The 21,395-nt window shown below is 42.2% G+C and overlaps 1 protein-coding gene across 2 annotated transcripts; it reads left to right on the top strand.

Annotated features, from left to right (window-relative positions):
• Window positions 1-11,544: 11,544 nt before the first annotated feature.
• On the top strand, window positions 11,545-20,917 carry slc14a2 (solute carrier family 14 member 2). Of its 2 annotated transcripts, none has more exons than XM_085181235.1 (10): window positions 11,545-11,678; window positions 16,788-16,865; window positions 16,953-17,136; window positions 17,702-17,891; window positions 18,073-18,201; window positions 18,943-19,135; window positions 19,355-19,502; window positions 19,794-19,928; window positions 20,081-20,130; window positions 20,222-20,917. In XM_085181235.1, the coding sequence occupies exons 1-10, from the start codon at window positions 11,655-11,657 to the stop codon at window positions 20,558-20,560; spliced, it is 1,470 nt and encodes a 489-aa protein (XP_085037361.1). In that variant the 5' UTR covers window positions 11,545-11,654; the 3' UTR covers window positions 20,561-20,917. The 2 variants fall into 2 exon arrangements, with proteins under 2 accessions (XP_085037361.1, XP_085037362.1); XM_085181236.1 differs by having other exon boundaries at window positions 11,549-11,678; window positions 16,794-16,865.
• Window positions 20,918-21,395: the final 478 nt, after the last annotated feature.

Genomic DNA, 21,395 nt, shown 5'->3' with positions numbered 1-21,395 from the left:
TGTGGATAATTTTGCCGCAAAATACGGCAGAAGGGAGCTGTCGAAGAGTGAACTGTCAAAAGTAAGTACTGAATATGATGTCACTTATTTATGTGCGAATGTTTAATAACGAAGAACATTAAAACATTACTGTTGTGTGACATTAGTGATGTTAGTGACATTAATGATGTTTGCACACACACACACACACACACATATCATAATAATCTGACAATACTATAATATTGGCCATATTGTATGTACACTACCACAGTGAGATGATTTTAGTCTCATGAACAACATTAGCTAATTGTTATTTACTAACTAATCTTGAAATGACTGTTCAGTACAGAAATGAAGCCCAACAATCATGTTTTACAGTCCCGTGGTTTCAGCCTCAGATACTCAACTAATCACAGTGATGTCATGACAAAAATGAATGACCAACAAAACATTTTTCTCCTTCATTTCTGTCACACAAAGCTGTATGTAACGTTTCTCGCGGTTAGTATCATGGTTGCTAGGCAACCTGAATTATTTGTGCCAGAAAAATAATTTCTGTCCACTATGAGATAAAGGAGAACAACAGCCTGATACCTGCAGGCCTGACAACAGGAGATGTATCACTCCTGTAACACCTGTAACATTCAGCAGTCGCCTCATCGTTCTGACACACACAACAAAACTACACAACACACTAACTACACAAGATTTGCGCTAAACGTCTCAAATCTCTCACGTCTCAAAGCACCGCCGTCACTCCTAAAACTTCCCCCTGTTTCTTAACAACTGGATGCCACGTTGCCATATCATTTTTTGATTGGTCGACATGGTACTTTTTTGGACGAATAGGAAAGGGAGAAGGGTGGGGTTTGTTTTTGCTCACAGGCGGAGAGCGCTTTCAAGCCTTTTTTCTTATACGCCGTTTTTACCGTTTCTTCGTGCAGTAAATATAAACAACGATAGTATTCAGCAAGGAAACCAAACATTGCATATATTTTTATCGTAACTCTGGTTTTACGTGACCTATCAACACAATTTAAAAACTGGAATAAAGTCCACACTTTTTCCGTCCATTGTTTGTACACGTTGTCATAAACGTGGCTTCACTCCACATCAGCCACGCCGCTTCGCTAGCTAAAACACCGGTGTCGGCACATAAGGACGCTGTCATAGCCTGTCAGCGACGTTGATTAGCTGCGTATATACGAATGTAAATCGCATTATTGGCTGGACTATGGGATAAGGTGGCATCGTTCTAATCCCATACGGGAGCAGCCAGTCACTTATTGACTAACACTGCAAAACAGAATTGTTAAAGTATTAATCTTAATTTCAATTCAGGTTAGATTTTTTTTGTGCGCAGCGCAGATTTTCTGTGCGCAGAGACCGTGCCAGCAGTGCTCAATTGCGCACGTGCGCAGCTTAGGGGGAACATGGGACACAGCCCCTGTTTCCTGTCAAAGACCTGTTTATCCATTATGCACGGAAAAACCACCAGAAACAAGATTCTGCTCAGTTTGCCTAGCTCCAATAATTGTTAACACGAGCTGGACACAAGACCTCAGAGACAAAGACAACAACACTTTGCTATAAGATTGAAATAAGCACAGACGTCAGCAACAATATCCAAAAGCGGTTTAAAGATGGCAGTAATGTCAGGGACGGATGCACATATTCATTGACAGGTGAGGAGCTGTAAGACAGTGCTGTCTGAGATGAAAGGAGAGGGATCACTTTGCTTTAGTATGTTTTAATTGACGTCTATAAAACGTACCAAAGCACTGCTTGCCTAGCTTGTTCTCATGAAACATCAATACAAAGAAGTAAATAATAAATTGAATATAAAATAATATTTTTACAGTCTGGTAATTGAGTATTTGACATCCTGAGGATGAAAACTGATAACTGTATTGGTTTCACCTTGATAAAAACAGTCAGTATGAAACACAGGATTTTAAATGTTTTTTTGTTTTTTAAAAAAAATCTGGCTTCACAATATGCCTTTCCCCCCCCCTGACTCTCCTGAGGAGGCGAAGGAGCTTACATATTTGACCATTTTTGTCCTGTTATGTCTTTTTAGCACAGCACAAATATGTCAGGAATGCAGAAAGTGCTGAGAAGTTGTTGTCATGAACACATACACACACATTTGCACATTTTTCAAGTAAGTGTTGCACCATAAGAATTAGAGGTGTTTTTCACTTTAGAGCACATTGTACAGACTTGCAATTATTCGTAGCAAAACTGTTTTCTTGGCTAGTTCGACTTGGAGAGAACTCATGCAGACACGGAGAGAACATGTAAAAACCCAGGACCTTCATGCTGTGAAGCAACAATGCTAACTACTGCAGCTGTCAGCATTGTTTCTGTTCATTGAAGTTTCTGGACATTCATTTGTCTTCTCTTAAAGTCCCACCACGGCATTTCAATCAGGTCACCCCTCCATCACTGTGTTTGACAGCTGGTAGGAGGTGTTTGTGCTGATATGCTGTTTGGTTTTGCATACTGTGCCTCTCGGCATTATGGGCAAACGTTTTCACTCCAAATCTATATTGTACCAGAATTCTTGTGGTTTCCTCAGATGCTACTTTGCAAACCTAAGCCCTGCTGTCATCTTCTTTTTAGAAAGAAGATGTCTTGTTTTTTAAATTGTACAGTCCTGAACTTTTAACATTTAAGATAAAAATCAGGGTCCATAGAGTCAAAAATGTGACTCCTGGATTTATTAAAATTTCTCTGAGCATTGTGCGATCTGACCTTGAGGTGAATTTGCTGTTCATTCTTGGGAAGATTATGGCAGAGTGAGCCAGAGCAGCAAAGTGCCAAAACGGTTTTTATAGATGTGCTCACACTTGCTGCTGATCAGTTAATCAAGTTTGATTAGCAGCTCATGGCTGCTACTTACCCACTTAATTCTTATGGAAACAGCCAGGCTTTTTCAAATGATTGTAGATAACACCAAATAACAGTTAAAGTTAGGATGGGTGTGTGTAAGCGAGTGAGTGAGTGAATGGCCTGTTTGTGTGTGTGTGGGTGTGTGGGTGGGTGTGTTTGTCTGCGTGTATGAGAGAGTGTGCATGGCTGTTGGACGTGGTCATAGAGAGAGGGGTTCACCCTCCCCGCTGCTGCCCCCCCCTGGGATGCAGGTGCTTGTTGGTTCCAGGGTGCATGGCTGTCGTGGTCATTGACCTGCTCCCTTGTGGTCCAGGGTGGCTTGGATCTCTTCTATGTCAGGGGGGGTGGCTCTGCAGGGTACTGGGCTGCCTGACACCCCGGGACCCTGATCTTGGATTGCACTGGTATGGCCGGCCTCTAGTGGAGATTGCTATCCATGGCCGCTGGTCTTCTGGGAGTCCCACCCTTTGGTTGTGGCCGCACCATCTGGGGATTCCTTCCTTCTCCTGCTGGGATGGGCGCACAGATGACACCAAGATATGTGGCCGCAGGTCTTCGGTAGTCTTGGGTGCTGCGGATGACCCGGTTCTCCTGGATCCAGGTCTGTCTGCCTCTGCAGCTTCACAGCTTTTTTTTCAAATACATTTCATGACAAAGACACAAGCACACTCACACTCTACTCTCTCTGTGTCTCTCTCACTCACTCACACACACACCCCACAGTAACTTTGTTGATTTATGTACATCTGCATTTTCAAATTGTTGTGTTCCAGGTGTTGTTTATTTTTCTTACAGGTGCGGCAGATGGTGATATATTGTGCATTTCTATTTGTACTCCGTCCTTTTATTACATCTTCTCCTACCCCCTCCTTTTTTTTCTCCTTGCCTGTCTTGCCTTGGACATTGTCATACTGTATACTGCATATAATGTAATAACTGAAACAACACAAAGAGAAATGAAGAAATAAACAGATAAAAGAAACACCTGAACAAAAGAAGCCTATAGAGAATTTATAGAGCTGATCTTAGAAAAGCAAAATGTTTGGCACAACAGTGCATTCAGATATTAATTGTGATTGCAGAAGCTGCCAGAAAGCACAGGATTTAAAAACAAAATTACAAAATAAATAGAAATAACCTTTAAGTTTGAAGTTCCATCACTTTATACAAGGTGACAGAACCAATAGAGGCCTGCAATAATATTTTATAAAGTATGAATATGGCTGTTTATGTTAGTCCTCTGTTTAGTCATAATTTAAAAACTGCCATACCTCTCACCATGAAATAACACTTACATACCTTTTAAAGGGAATTCTTCTCAATTCTTCTCAGCCATCAAGAGTCTGTTTTGTCGCTACAACTCTACTATTTGGCTTAATTTCCTTCCAAAGCATTGCAAATAAAAGGGACAGCGGGTTAGCAAAAGACTGAAGCCCTGTTCATGCTTACTATTAAAATGCATTTTCAGCGATCTGATCATGAGCGAACAGCTCTCACTAAACAAAAGAAAAACAAATCGAACAAGCATCACACAAAGAATGTCTCCTTGTGCTGAAGGGGCCACTCATGAAAAGGGGGCAAAATAGTAACAAGTAACACTCTCATGCACACACAAACACACACAGATGGATATGTGGCCGGGCGTCGGGCCAGACGCTCCGAGAGAAGGAAACTCACATTCTTGTGATGAGGAGTCATCAAGTATCAGGTTCCATAGACTCTGGCTGAGGCTGGAGCCCCCTCACCACCTCAGTGCACACACACACACACACACACACACACACACACACACACACACACACACACACACACACACACACACACACACACGCGCGCGCGCGCGCGCGCGCGCACACACACACACACACACACACACACACAGAGCGGGACATAGGATAAGTCAAAGAAAATAATAAGAAGAGATAAACACACGCAAACACAGCCCACACCATTGTGTGTATATAAAAATGCGCAAAAATCATGAACTGCTGCTTCTTGTAGCCTTTTAAGACCTGTCTGTAGAGACATTAGGATAAAATGGTAGGTTTAGTTCTAATAGAGAAATGTTTATTTTTCTCTTTGAGTGTTTATACAATTTTAAAAAAAAGTTAAACAGGTTGAATGAATGCAGAGGAATGTGCCAGGTTGTTGCAATGTGAAGCATCCAGGTCAAATAATCATTATGGAAGGAGGAGGTAGAGTAACGAAGGACTGATGTGTAATTCAACCTGGTTCCACTAGATGTCAATGTCACTCTGTCTTTTGCTTTAATCAGCCACCAGGTTGAATTCTTTAAGTGTGTAGTGTGAGTGTTTCTCATTAAATGAGTCCTTTTATAAAAGATTTTGTACACAGTTAGGTAAAAAGTAAAAGATTTGGGGGATAGTTTGGTACTGTGCATGGATTTGGATGATGTCTAACATGTGCTATTTAGTTGTATTTTAATCTCAGAAACAGCAAATTTTGACACTTTTTTCTTTATAATTCAAGTATTTATTAGATTTTGCATTTTATAACAGCAAATACAAAGATGCAGCAACCAAAAGCAAGAAGCAAACAAACAAACAAACAAAAACAAACAAACCCCCCCCCCCCCCACCCCAAAAAACCAAACAAAACCAAACAAAACAAAAACAGTGAGGTTTTAACATATGTTGTACTAAGCTCAAATGTCCAAGTCAGGTAGACATGTAGGTGCAAAAATTGTCCCACTGTTCCACCGCAGCTTCCGTCACATGATGTAACTTTCCCAACATCTTTTCGCACGCAACATTCCCAATCATTCTTTCCAGTCCTTGCCCGTGTCCTTCCAGTGTTCCAAAATGACACGGGCATATGTTACCAATGCAGTACTTGACACTCTAAACTGGTGTTTATTTAATTGCGGCACCTCTCCTTTGTCTCCTAGTAGACATAATTTAGGTGATCTGGGTAGGTTACAAAGTGTCCACCCCTGCAAATAATTCAGTACAGTGTTCCAAACTGGAAAAACCAGCGGGAATTCCCAGAGGGCATGTATCAGAGTACCTTTGGCTTGTTGCCATTTCCAACACAAGTCATCTCTACCAATCCCCATTCTATACAGCCTTGAAGGAGTATAATAGTATCTGTTAAGAATTTTGTATTGAATTAATTTCCCCCTGGCTTCCCTAATATATAATCCATTGTTCGACAATATAGAATCCCATGTACCTTCATCCATTGTCAACACGTTCTCACTCCCAAAGCGTAACATTTTACGCTAGGTGACAAATCGTCAACATATTACGTACGCCCTAGATCCCTTTCCCATGCTTTTTTCAGGCTCTTATTTATATTATTTTTAATCCATGGGCAAATATTATACCATTTCGCAGCTGTGCACAGAAATGGGGGTAGTAGCATAAAATTCTCTATTGGGTTACTTTCACATGTTATTGTAACTCCTCCTTTTAAACAGTTTCTTATTTGGAAATACTTCCAGAAATGACTGTTACCCTCTAAACGAAACTTATTTTTAATATCCTCATACGACATGAAAACTCCCCCTCCAAATAGGTCACTAACAGTTCTGATACCTCTTCTTAGCCATTGTGTCCAGTAAACAGTCTGCTTACCAATTTTAATTTTAGGATTATACCACAAGGGGGCATACTTCTGTACATATGGCACAAGTTTATATTTCTTATGCCCCTCCAACCATACCATTTTTAAAAATTTCAAAATAGGTTTTTGCGTCTTACCGTGATTATTCACTTTTTGTGATAAAGTATCAATTGGTGTGAATGGAAATGTAAGCTCTTGTTCTATTAAAATCCAATCTATATTATTTTTCCCTGCCCAATGTTTGCCTAGTATATCCATTTCAAAAGAGATGCTATAATACTCTATATTGGGCAGGGCTAGCCCCCCTTCTTTCTTAGGTTGGGACAGTTGATTAATGTTAATACGGGGTTTACCACCATTCCAAAGAAAATCTTTTATCATATTATTGTAGCTTTGCAACATCCGTCGCGGGATACACATAGGCAGCATTCCTGTATAATAGTTGATGAGTGGTGCCACAACCATTTTAACTGTGTTCACTTTTCCCCACAATGTCAAATTTAGTTTACTCCATTTACCCAAGTTTTTATTGATCTGGTTTAATCATTTTCCCATACTGTTAGCCATAATATCCTCAATATTGGGGTTCAATTCAATTCCAAGATATTTCATTCCCTTGTCCACCCACTTAAAGTTAAAGCCCGATATTGAGTTATGACTGCAAGCCCGGGAAACTGGCATCGCCTCTGATTTATGCCAATTAATTTTGTACCCCGAAAACATTGAGTATGTATTAATCACCTCTAATAGTTTTGTGATAGAATTAGTTGGGTCTTGGTTTAATACCAGCACATCATCTGCATACAGGAATAATTTGTGTTCTCTGCCTCCCCCAAATACACCTTTAATCTCTGCATTTTCTCTGATTTGAATAGCTAATGGCTCTAAAAATATTATAAATAGCAATGGGCTTAAATTGCATCCTTGACGTGTTGATCTGGAAATACTAAAAAAAGGAGAAAGTACCCCATTTGTAAATACAGCTGCTTCTGGACCAGAGTACATTGTTCTAATTCATCTGCAAAAGTTGTCACCTATTCCAAACCTTTCCAGGGCTGTGAACAGAAAGTTCCACTCCACCCTATCAAAAGCTTTCTGTGCATCTAAAGATATAGCCAATACAGGATTTGTGTTATTTCTATTCAGCCACAGCAGGTGTAGTAATCTCCTCATATTATCAGAAGCAGATCTATTTTTGATAAACCCTACTTGATCTTGATTAATAATTTGTGGTATTACAACCTCCAACCTTGTTGCTAAAACTTTGGATAGAATTTTGCAATCCACATTGATTAAACTTATCGGTCTGTAATTACCTGGATCAGTTAAATCCTTGTCTCCATTTTGGAATTTGTGATATTACTGCCTGATTAAAACTTGCAGGGAGTCGTCCAAATTCAAAGGTTTCATGTAATACTTCAGTTAGAAAAGGACATAGCAAATCTATAAATTTATGGTAAAATTCTGCTGGGAATCCATCTATTCCTGGTGACTTCCCAGCTTTCATTGCACGGATAGCTTCTTTTACTTCTACCTCAGTTAGTAGAGTTTCCAATTTGTTCCTACCCTCTTGTGAGATTTTTGGTATTTTCATTTTATCAAAGTATGTACTCAGCAGATCCATACTTACTTTGTTATTGGACGTGTATAAATCTTGATAAAATATATTTTTTAAAGTTTTTATCTTTTCCTATTTTTCTTAGAACTATAGCCTATGCACTTTCCACGAATAAATGCCTTCAAAGCATCCCATACAATGACCAGCCTGTCCGTAGATCCAACATTCACCTCTAAAAAATATCTTATATCCTCTTTTAGGGTTGATACAAATTTTTCATCCTGCAATATGCTTGAGTTTAGTCTCCCCCTACCCGTTCTGTTCTTTTCAACATTTAGATTTATGTGCAATTCTACTGGTGCGTGATCTGTTAAAGCAATCACACCTATGTCACAGTTTACTACTAAATGGACACATGATTTAGAAATCAAAAAATAATCTATTTGGGAATATGTCTTATGCAAATGAGAGTAAAAGGTGTATTCTCTTTCCATAGGGTGAAACAGCCTCCAAATATCTACCACACTGAGATCTTCTTTTAAAGCATCTATCGCTGTCCCAGTTCTAGTACTTGAAGTTGCATTAATGGCACTTCTATCAATATATTCGTCCATCACATTATTAAAGTCTCCATCTAACAAGATGGGGCGTAAATATTGCACAGAACAACCTGAACTCCATTAATGAGAGCCTGCAGAGCTAACACTCGCCCGTCTTCATCCCGGCTTTCCTTCAATAATACAAAGTTTAGTCTTTTATTAATAAGTATCATGACACCACGACTCTTGCTTGATATTGAGTTATGAAATACTTTCCCAACCCAATCCCTTTTTAATTTCAATGCTTCATTTTCATTCACAAAATGCGTCTCCTGGATGTATGCAATATCAGCATTATGAGACTTGAGGTAGCTAAGCACTTTTTTTCTTTTGACTGGTGTGCCACAGCCATTTATATTCCATGACACAATATTAACGTCCACATTCCCCATGACTATGCCATGTTAAGGTATCTATAAGCCTTATATCTTCCAACCCATAACCATTTAACCTGTGCTGATAACCCTGGTTGAACCAGAACATAAGTTTAAACAAGAACAGTACCTCACCTATAGAATCTCTACCAAAAAAAATTAAAAATAAAAACACAACAAACATAACAAAAGAAATAGTGCCGTCCAAAAAAGGAACATGACAGCGCAAAAGACCTGTGGGCAAAACCGTCTCTGGTCCGTGATGGTCCCGTGGACAGTGAACTGCTGTCCTCCTGCTGTCCCATCGACACCCCAGGGAGCCCACCCCCGTCTTATGAAATTATTAACGATGTGCTCCCATACACGTAATTTAGCTTACTTACTCCACCACTTCCTGAAAGTTCTTACACACAAATTTCTCTGCCTCCTCAACGCTGTCAAAGCCCTTCTGCTGGCCTTTCCATGTTAATTGAAGTTTTGCTGGATGTGCCAGGGTGTGCTTTATCTGATGCTGCAATAGCTTCTTCATTACTGGGGAGAAAAGCTTCCTCTGCGCCGCTCGCTCCGCGGTCATATCTTCATAAAATGACAAGCGGCAGTTCTCCCACAGTATTCCTTTCTTCTGCTTAGCAGTCATGAGAACTTTTTGTCGTGCAGTGTAACGGAGAAATCTCACCAGCACGATTCGAGGTGGCTGACCAGGTCCCGGGCGTGGTCTCGTACTTCTGTGGCATCTTTCCAGCTCATATTCCTCCCCTCGTAGACCTAGGCCATCCGCAAGTATCTTCATCACATAATCATTTATGCTGCCACCACTTTCCAGACCCTCTTCCAGACCGATAAGCCGAACATTCTTTCTGCGGTTTCTGTTTTCCTGGTCGTCTACTTGGGCCCAAAGTTGTTCAAGCTTTTTAGCTTTTTTGCCATTATCTTCTGTTATGCTCCTCATTTTGTCTTCCACATCTGAAATGCGGCCCTCATCTTCGGTCATCTGTATTTGGATTGCACTTATAGTGTTTTTAAATTCCACCATGTCTGACTTGATGTGAGATACATCGGCCGCAACACTAGTTAGGATAGTTCCAAGCTTAGTCATTTCGGCAAACAGTCCGCTTATATCCATCTTTGGCCCTTCTAACCTTGGCACTGCTAGCATTACTTTCCCCCGCCGCCACCGTGGAGATTCGGGTTTGCATGCTCTTCTTCTTAGTTCCTGTGGCCATGTCTCAATAAATTTGAGGACACTGATCTAGCAAGTCACCGCAGTGAGGAAATATATTATTTGGGAGCGTTTAACCTTGTTTTAAAACTAATGTAGGGTCGACGGGGGTCAGAGACTCTCTATGGCGTGGCCATTCCCAAACGCTCCATCCGCAAATTTTGACACTTTAATATCTTTCGAGTTCAGTTTTAGTTTTAGTTTAGGTTTCCATTATCGAGTGACAAAGACAGATTACCATTACATTTTGAATTGGCGTCTGGTCCCTAAGTTGCGCGTTTATTTCCTATACATAAAGACGTGTACCACAAGTCGACTGTCCTGTAAATCTGAAATCATGCTGACCTGCTTGTCACAGCCCACTGAAGCCGTTACAGTACATTCAATAACACGGAAAGGTCCTGAAACGACAGATGAGATACTGATGGAGAACAGGGTGATCTATCTACTGCTGACACAGATTCCTGTAATGTCACCTTACTCATTCAATATGAACATTTAGTCTACTGAGTAAACTCAATGAGCTCAGAGCTGGAAAAACATTGAGCTACTTTAACATGGTGGGAAATAGTAGAAGCAGCTGTGGGTGGACTGGCCAGAGTTTCACAGTTTTTTTTTTTTTTGTTGTTGTTGTTTTTGGCATTAGATTAGAAGATTAGCCTATATCAGAAATCAAACCATACCACCATAAATAAAGTACCAAACGAGCATTTGAATAACCATTCCTGGAAAGTTCTAGTGTGTTCTGTTTTGACCAAAATATTTTGCCAAACCCGTTTGTTCTGCATTTACGCCCTCATCTTCAAACTCATCTTTCACCTCCAGCAATGCGTAAAACTCTGCGGCGGCAATCAGGGCTGCTAATCATCTCTGCAATTACATCATAATTGTGTTTAATGACAAAATAAATGCTGAAGGAACAAACAAACCAATCTTCAGTTCTATCATTCATCTTTAAGTATATGTGTGTCAGCTGGTCGTGGTAATGCTACTTGGATACACGGTGACGGCGCTAAAGTGAAGCACAGTGGAAGTCGTGCTGTGCTTCTGTTTTTTAAATTTACGAGCTCCTATGTGTGTTACGGCCCATTGCCAGTCATTCGGGAAGGTGGAGTACATTTTCCTGAGAAGGGTTTTTAAAGTGACTTAAAACAGTTTTGTTTTTTTTATTGTGGAAATGTTAGAGTTTTTCTTCCTTTGGAATTGAGTTCTGTTTCTAAGCGTGTCCAGGAAGATATGAGTGAGGCGGCGACTATCACTGCTGAATTCCAATGATTCCTGCAGAGGATGCACGTCAGATGAAGAGGTGGATGTGAGGGAGAGATGAGGTGGAGTTTTCTTTAGAGCCCGTAACTACAGTATAAAAGCCTTCAGCTGAAGGATCTCTAGAGCAGCTCTAGAGAAGCTGGCAGCCGTCTCTGCCTCTGCCTTTTCTGGGACAAATGCCTGGACCGAACTGCACAAAGGTAGGGGCACTGGTGTTTAGCAAAGCCTCTGGAAGTCCAGCAGGGCAGTTAATTTTTTAGCTTTTTAACTTTAAGATTTTTCTTTATGAGATTAACAAATATCTGTGGAAGATTAGAGGTCTAGTGTTAGCTCAGTCTATTTCATTAATTATAAGACAAAATTGATCACAAACTCTTGAACAGAATGTAAAATATAGCAATGTAAAGGCACTTTTATTGCCAAAAGAACAACGAATCATGTGGTAAAAAGTAATAAAATGTCACGGCTGCCGAGGCGAGCCGTGTGATGTTGGAGGAAAGGAGAACCCAAAATGAAGGCGATGACTGATAATTCGAGTGATGTTTATTTACAGGGTGGTGTAGTGGCAAACAGGCAGTGAGGGATGACAAGGAACTAAACAAACCTAAACTGGAAAAACTAAATAAACCTGAGAACACACAAAACGGGGAGAGAGGCAGACGAGGAACAGGACACCGTGGAACACAGAGGAACCAGCAACAGGCAGGAGAACACACAGGGCTTAAATACACACAGCAGTAATCAGGGGATGAGAGACAGGAGGGCAACACACTCATGAGACAGGGACCTTGAGAATAAAACAGGAAACTCAGACACAGAACCAGACAAGACACTGAACTAACTAAACAGACAGATTCACAAACAGACAGTGTGACACCATAAACAGACAGAACACAGGATTGGGACCAGGGTAAGCACAGAACAGAAACCTAACAAACGGTAAATCATAACAGAATACATACTCAGGATAAACAAAAGCATAAAGAAACACAAAACACTGAGTCGGCAGACTCAGGACCATGACAGTACCCCCCCCCCCCCCCCCGCCTAAACTAAAATCCCAGATAGTCATGTTCAGGGGGGCGACCCGAAAGCCGACATTGCAGGAGGCCAAAACAGTTCAGTTCCGGAGGCCGACCGTGCGAAAGGCAGCGGGGCAGGTCCAGGGGCCAACCGTGCAGACGGCAACGGCGTGGAAACAGTTCTGGGGACCGACCGTGCAGACGGCAGCGGCAATGCAAGTCTGGAGGCCGGCCACGCGGAAGGCAGTGGCGGCGTTCAGGAGGTTGTCCATAGTGGCGATGATGCCCAACAAGAGGCCTGGCAGACAACCGACGATGTCGAGGCGGAGTCTGGACCAGGCGAAGCAGAAGATGAAGCGGAGGCTGGACCAGGCGAGGCTGAGGCTGACACGGAGGCTGGACCAGGCGACGCTGAAGCTGACAAGGAGGCTGCTGCAGGCGACGCTGAAGCTGACGAGGAGGCTGATGCAGGCGACGCTGAAGCTGCCGCGGAGGCTGACGCGGAGGCTGACGTGCAGGCAACGCTGAAGCTGATGCGGAGGCTGACGCGGAGGCTGACGTGCAGGCGACGCTGAAGCTGATGCGGAGGCTGATGCAGGCGACGCTGAAGCTGATGCGGGAGCTGGACCAGGCAACGGCGTGGGTGATGCGGGAGCTGGACCAGGCGACGGCGTGGGTGATGCGGGAGCTGGACCAGGCAACAGCGTGGGTGAAGCTGGAGCTGGACCAGGTGATGGCGTGGGTGAAGCTGATGGTGGAGCAGCAGGAGGCTGGATGGGCTTCTCGGGCCCCCTGGCAGGAACAGATCAGAACCAGCAGGCACACGGGCCTCTGGCAAACACATAGCAGACTGCAGCTGCGCTTAGCATTGACTCTGCTCAGGCAGCGACAGCCGGGTGCAGTCCTCAGCTGGCTTCTTAACTTCCAGAGGTCCAGAGTCAGCTAGGGGCTGAAACCCAGCCTCTGGGGAGGCCCTGGAGTGCATCACAGTCTCAGAACTGGCCAGTAGTGGTGTGCGATACTGCATATTTTGGTATCGATCCGATACCAAGTAAATTCGGGCCAGTATCGCCGATACCAATACCGTTACTTTTCAATAAATAAAGTGGATGCCTCATTGAATTGCTAAATCGCAATTAATTTTCATGACCTTAAGTGTTTTTTGTGATTTTTCCTTTTGTATTATTAATTACTTAAAACTCAGGACATAATTAGGAAAAATAATTTATTTATAATTAAATAAAAAATGCTTTAATATTGTGGCGGGCCGTGGTCTGCGATGCTGCTGCAGATGAGATGGACTCACCTTCACTGCATCTACAATCATGCCTCACCGGCTTAAAACCTGTGCGCTGCTTGTGCTGTTGTTGTTTTTGGTGTTGATGTGTACAGCTGGCAGCAGGAGGGCTGCAGCCGTTGAATGTAGGCTACTGTTACAGCAACCGGGTGATCACTGTAAGGGTGGACTTAGCTTGGGCTTAGGGTAGCTTGTTATACAGGAGGAGTAGGTGAAGATGATGGCTGAATAGGTGGCTGAGCTGAGGACGACTGAAGTAAAGGTTGAGACAATAATGGTGGTAAAGTTGGAGACTGAACTGATGATAAGGCTAATGATTCTTCTGCCAACTGAGCTGTAGCATAGTCTGTAGTAAGTCTGGCTATGACTGTAACTGAGCTATGGGTAGTGAGACTGAATGTGGAGGAGGTGGCGACTGGGCTTCAGGCCGGGCGGCTAACAGAGCTTCAGGCCGGGCGGCTAACTGAATAAACACAGCCCCAGAATTAACAGTCCCAAAGTCTGGTGAAACAGAAAGAGTGTCTTTCTCACTCACCGCAGTTCTGAAGTCCCACCATCCAGCTGTGGGGTGAGGCGCCTACGACTAGGGATAGGTATCGTTTAGGTTTTATCCGATACCAGTACCAAACCGGTACTTTTGAAACGGTGCCGGTGCTCGAACCGGTGCTTAAAGAATGGAGAACACAAAATTGGTCCAAAAACCTCTCATGTTTAACTGTTTTTTTGTAAAAAGATAACAATGTTAGACTTTTCTGCAGCTATAGGGGATTTATGGTATCACTCTTGGCTGGAAGCAGTGCTTAAACAATGGAAAAAACAAACTTTATCCAAAAACCTCTCATGTTTAGCTGTTTCTTTCTTTTTCTTTGGTCATTTTAGCCTTTTTGGCCAGGGTGAAGGGAGTACCTGCCATCAAACAAGAAGTCAGCCGCATGTAGCTACGACTGTTTGCTAGTTTACCTTACATGCATTAATGTAATAACGTGGTTAGCCTACTCAACGTAAATTACACGCGAACAACATTAAGCTAGTCAGGCAGAGAAGAACGGCTGCTGCTGCCATCATCATCGGTCATCATGTGCTAGACTGGCAGGGCTAGGAGCCAGGACTCTACTCTTCGGGTTTTGGGGGGGATGTTGCTAACTCCGGGTCCGATAACAGGCAACCCACGCGCAGTAGACATGCGCGATGTGAGGTCTCGCAGCAAGCTATCAAATACGGCGCATTTCTCGGCTTTTAACAAAATGCTATACGTCGCCAGGTGTTTCATCAGATTCGAGGAGTTACCTCTATTGCACAGTATCACCTTAAAGCACTTGTTGCAGGCTGCTGAGTTTGCATCTTTTGCTGTGAAGTACAGCCAGACTTTGACCGCTTCGCTTTGGGCATTTTTAATCTTTAGCTCTGCTCTAAAAGAACGTACGTACCTGGGCCCGCCTACTACGCTGGCAAAGGTAAAATGATTGGCTGGAATCCAAAGTGTATGACATCTCAGGAAAAAAAAAAGCACCGAAATGTGTGCTGCTTTTCGGTCTGGTTACTACCGTTTATGTCAGAACCGGTACCCATCCCTACCTACGACGCAAACGTTGCTTCCTCCTCGGAGATCGCTTCAACGGGCCGGGTAACTCCACATCCGGCAGTCCAGACCGCATATCCTCCGTTGGGCTGAGCAGACGAGCTGTAGGGGGGTGAAGGTGCAGCTCGTTCAGAAAGAAATTCTGAACAAGTGGGTGGAGTGAGCGGAATCCCTTCTCCTCATGCTCCAGCCATAAATTAATTAAACTGTCCACAGAATAAATAATATCCTCCTGGAGCCTCCCAGAGCAAAATTGATCACAAACTCTTGAACAGAATGTAAAATATAGCAATGTAAAGGCACTTTTATTGCCAAAAGAACAACGAATCATGTGGTAAAAAGTAATAAAATGTCACGGCTGCCGAGGCGAGCCATGTGGTGTTGGAGGAAAGGAGGCCTCAAAATGCAGGCGATGACTGATGATTCGAGTGATGTTTATTTACAGGGTGGTGTAGTGGCAAACAGGCAGTGAGGGATGACAAGGAACTAAACAAACCTAAACTGGAAAAACTAAATAAACCTGAGAACACACGAAACGGGGAGAGAGGCAGACGAGGAACAGGACACCGTGGAACACAAACGAACCGGCAACAGGCAGGAGAACACACAGGGCTTAAATACACACAGCAGTAATTAGGGGATGAGAGACAGGAGGGCAACACACCTGGAAGAAGTCAGAGGTGACGGGACAGGGGAAACGTAAACTGAACACACTCACACGAGACAGGGACCTTGAGAATAAAACAGGAAACTCAGACACAGAACCAGACAAGACACTGAACTAACTAAACAGACAGATTCACAAACAGACAGTGTGACACCATAAACAGACAGAACACAGAATTGGGACCAGGGTAAGCACAGAACAGAAACCTAACAAACGGTAAATCATAACAGAATACATACTCAGGATAAACAAAAGCATAAAGAAACACAAAACACTGAGTTGGCAGACTCAGGACCATGACACAAAAGTAAAGACACTGCAAAAAAAGTATTGTAATTCCCTCCAATAACACTCAAGTTTAAATACAAATTTAAAATAAAGGGTTAAAAGGGCTGCATTTAATCGAGCATGTAAGGAAAGAAGGCATTGATATATATTAAAATTTCCTAAGATATGAGATTGCGTTTTTCTTTTTTTCTTTTTTACATGTTTTGATAGAACAAAGGTACAGACACAGTAATGAATCATTTATTGTCCCTCAGGGGATATTTCAAATGCCACACTTAATAATGATGTAGAATGACTTTGAAGCACAGAAACGTGACCGCTACCAATATACCAGTAATCATACTGAAAAACAAAACACATTCACGTGGGGTCAGTATGTATACCTATGGTGTACCTTGTTATATATAAATGGAGGAAGACTGTGTTTGCTCCTGAGTAACAGCTACATCTCTGCAGTGTCAGGAAGTTCAGAAGATTACCAGCAGCTCCAGTTCTGACGTGCTGTCCTCCAGTGTTTCTGCCACCACCTTCACTGTTAGTCAGTATTCATATTTCACCTCAACTTATCATGACTCAAACTGTAATTCTGAAATTAATTACTGAACATACTGCTGACTTCAGGAGCTCCAGCCCCTGATGGCACACCCTGACTTACCGTCTCAGAATGGGAACTCCCAGGAGGACAGGCAAGAGGACCGAGTGCAACCTGCAGGAGCAACAGCCCTGCAGAAAGCCAGGGCCCGCTTCCTCAAAGGAGTGTCCTACTTCTCTGGAGACATGGAGGTGTTTGGAAAATGGATGGAAAGTAGGTTAACATCAGCAGCTTACTTCAAATTTAAAGTTTGGAACTAAATAGAAAGTAGTTTTGCCAACAGTGCAGGTGGTATAACAACCTGGGACATAAGATAGTTGTGTTAAGTAAAAAAAAATTTGGTCATGCTATTTTGTAGAAAACCTTCTCACTGCTAATGCCACCTTTTCATAGGAGCGTGCATGAGTCAGTTAATCAGCGTGTGGGTGTTGAAACTGGTAGGATTACCCAGTTGGCTTCTAAAATAGTGAAAAATACCAACTGGCATAACTGAAGTACTTAAATCAGAAAACATCAATAAAGCACTACCATGAAATTCCATGTATGACAGTATTTCCCAGCAGTGACAAAAATCATGATGGGAACTTGAAAATGTGCCCTTGAGACAAGCAGCACTATCAAGTTTAATGTGTAACTACAGACAATGTGTAACTATTTCCCTCCATACATGTGAGAGTTTGCATAGAAGAAGATGATTATGTTAGTAACCCTTTCACAGCCTTTGAAGATGTGAAGTGTTTGCTGGCAGTCAAATATCTCTCACTGTCGCATCTTTCAGAGCAGTTCTTCCTGCTGCGGCTGCTGGATTGGGTCTTGCGTGGCGCGGCCCAGGTGATGTTTGTCAACAACCCCCTGAGTGGCCTCGTAATTTTTGCCGGCCTCATCCTGCAGAACTACTGGTGGGCCCTAAATGGCTTTGTGGGCACACTCTTTGCAACCATTTCTGCTCTCCTATTGCAACAGAACAGGTGTGAGCACTCAGGTGGTTTTTTTCCCCCCCTAACTGATGCTATCTTTAAATACTGTCAGTCTTAATGCCAGAAGGCGGGCCGAGAAGTCATTCTTGATGATTATCTGCTTGCCAGTAAAAGAAAATTTATCATTTGGCTTGAGCTAGAAAAAAAAATGATTCAAAAAACTTTCCTTCAGGGGTGCAATAGCTGCAGGGCTGTACGGCTACAACGGGATACTGGTGGGTCTGCTGATGGCCGTGTTCTCTAACGCAGGAAACTGGTACTGGTGGCTTCTTCTGCCGAACATCTTTATGTCCATGATGTGGTAAGACCGAGAAATGGTGAAACTGTGCACTAGGTTTGCATCATAAAAAGTGAAAGGTAGATAAAGAAAAGTAGATAAGCCAATCATGAATCATGAATGCCATCAGTTGTCATTTTCTGTGTCATAATAGGTTACGTATTGTTCTGAGACATTGTAATAAAAGCAAACAAACGAATGAATAAATAAATAATACAAATTATTTGCTGTAGTTAAGTAGACAAAAGAGACCATATCAGTCATATACAGATCTGTCATCTCTGCTGCTAAAAGCTGGAAATGTGTAAAAAGAATGATTGATCTACATCGATGAGTCATAACAATAAAACCACAGGATGTCTGGGTGCCTCCTGTAGTATTTAGCACTGGGATATTAAGAGCACTCCCTGGTATTATGGATCGGGCTTGTTCCAGGGCATCACGTTTGATCAGAGTGCAAAATCTTTGTCTACTCTTCAAAGCATTCCTGAGTAGTTTCTATAATGCAGTGGGGTGCATTGTTCTGCAGTGGGAGGGTGTTCCTGTCAGGGTGTGCTCCATCTACAACAATATTTTGGTGGGCGATATAAAGGCCAGGACCCAAGGTTTTTCCAGAAGAACAATACAGGTGTTATTTATGCTGCCTTTCCGTGATTTTAACATTAGCGCAGACTGGTGTGATTGAACATAGATGTACTTGGGTCATTTTGTAAATGTGAGTTAAATGTGGAGCAGATTTCTGATGTGATGCCTTTTCATGTCCAGCCCCATTGTGTCCAGCGCCCTGGCATCTATCAACAGTCGTTGGGATCTTCCTGTTTTCACCCTGCCCTTTAACATCCTGGTGTGTCTCCACATGGTCGCCACCGGCCACTACAACAACTACTTCTCCCAAGTCCTCATTCAGCCACGCTCGGAGCTGCCCAACATCACGTGGGCTGAGCTTGACGTAGCAAAGGTAGCTGAAAGGAAATGATGACATGCAGATTTCGCAGCCTTTTTAACTTCAGAAGTCATGGTCTTGTAGCCGAGGTTTTAGCACATCCTTTCAGCTAACAGGTTAAAATAATGTGGACCTATGTTGTTAACTATATATGCAACTTTAAGTTGTTCACAAGTTAAATACAGCTGCACATCCAATAAAGCGGGCTTTACATTTCTGCCTGTACACTTTCAGCTCTTCATGTCAGTGCCAGTAGGAATAGGCCAGGTCTATGGCTGTGACAACCCTTGGACTGGAGGCATCTTCATCATCTCCCTCTTTATCTCCTCCCCCATCACCTGTGCTCATGCTGTCCTGGGATCTGCAGTGGGAATGGTTTCAGGTGAGAGGATGTTGTCACAGTGTCTAACCAGGCAGCCGATATTGTAAAAAAAAAAAAAGGACATGCCATGTAAAACTTGTTGGGTTTCACTCTATTAAGGCATCATTTTTTGTTTTGTTTTTTTTACATATTGAAGGAATGAAATCTAGACACTATCAGTATATAGTAACTCCAAGATGGCCTGCAAAAAAAAAATGCTGGTGCAAAATGATCAGGAGGGTTTTAATTTACTAAGATAAACCAATCTTTGGGTGAACTCTTCTCTGGTAACAGTAACTAAATATTTTGCAGGTCTGGCCCTGGCGGCTCCATTTGGAGACATTTACTTTGGCCTCTGGGGGTACAACTGTGTGTTAGCCTGCATCGCTATTGGAGGAATGTTTTATGCTCTCACCTGGCAAGTGCATCTGCTTGCTGTCACATGTGGTGAGTAAAAAAAATTTATAAAAATGTATTCTCTTATCTGCAAAATAAGGCCAAATGACAAGCAACCATGTGCAACCTTATCAAACAAAGGCTGTTATTTGTAATCACACTTTATCATTTACGTCAAACAATTTTTCCCTCCTCCTCTGCAGCTTTTTTCTGTGCATACCTTGGCTCAGCCATCGCCAACATCATGTCCAGGGTAAGTACATTTTATTCTCACTCCTATTTTTATACAAACTGTTAAAAAAACATTAAAATATGTTTCACAACTGTTTTTTTTTAATCCACAGTTTGGTCTTCCAGCCTGCACCTGGCCTTTCTGCCTGTCTGCCCTGACTTTCCTTCTCTTAACCACGGGGACCGAAAGGATCTTTAAGCTGCCACTGGCCAAAGTGACGTACCCTGAGAAAAACCTGAGATTCTTCTGGAAGCTGAAGAAGCAGGAAAAGATGGAGAAGGCTGAAAAAGAGAGGAAAGAGAGAGAGGAGCAGCAGAGAGCTATTGAGGAAGAAGTGATAATAAATGAGAAAGAGCAACTTAAGATAGAGCTAGAAAGAATGGAGCAAGGGGAAACAGAAAATGAGGCTCAAGAGGTTAAAAATGACTCGACGGAAGTTGAAGTACCTTAGACAGCCGAGGGACCTGGAGATGAAAGAAACACGGAAAATGATTTGATCGAGGTCACGCTCACTGATTATCTTTAAAGCTAGATTTATGTATGAGTAATGTATGAGTAAATATGTGGTAAATTTCATTCAGAGATAATGTATGTTTGAATATTCTGGTGGTTCTTTGCAAAGTTTATACAAATATGTGTGGTTTTATATATTTAAAATACCTTTGTGTGTGTGTGTGTGTTTCATTCAGTGCTTAATAAAAACAGAAAAAAACGGCCTAAAATCACATCAAATATACTCAGGTTTCGCATCGGTCAATCCCCAACTGGCGAAATACATTGGTCAAGTAATAAAGCTGTTAAAAAGAAGGACTTCTTAGTTATTTTTCTCCTTTTTTAATATAATGTAAAGAAGTTCACCCACCTTCATTTCAAGCTGTTAAGACTACCATGATCTAGATGACTGAAAATCTATGCAGACATAAAAAAGCTGTTTTTCATACAACAGTTGTTGGAGTTCAGCTTTTTAGAGCAGTGTGTTTGATCAGTTTGAGCTGTACTCCAGCGTTTCGTGATAAGAACTACTCTCTTATCACAAAAAACTTCCTCTGTTCTCTTAAAGTTGAATGGCGTTATCTAGGTTTAAGTTAAATATCCACATTAATGTTAGTTTCAGAGCATGTAAAGGCTACGCTGATCTCCAGGGTTCACTGCAGATTTGTGGATTTGCTGTTATCTCGTGTCTGCTTATGTATTTGGGTTACATAATGAGCTTTAAGCATTCCAGAGCTTAATGAAGCTTGCAGTTCCTGCGTTGGACTGTTGTACTTGGACAGTATAATCTCCAT

The sequence above is a fragment of the Neolamprologus multifasciatus genome, chromosome 12 (assembly GCF_963576455.1).
Source record: "Neolamprologus multifasciatus chromosome 12, fNeoMul1.2, whole genome shotgun sequence".
Taxonomy (NCBI): domain Eukaryota; kingdom Metazoa; phylum Chordata; class Actinopteri; order Cichliformes; family Cichlidae; genus Neolamprologus; species Neolamprologus multifasciatus.
This window is presented reverse-complemented; position numbering and strand designations above follow the sequence as displayed.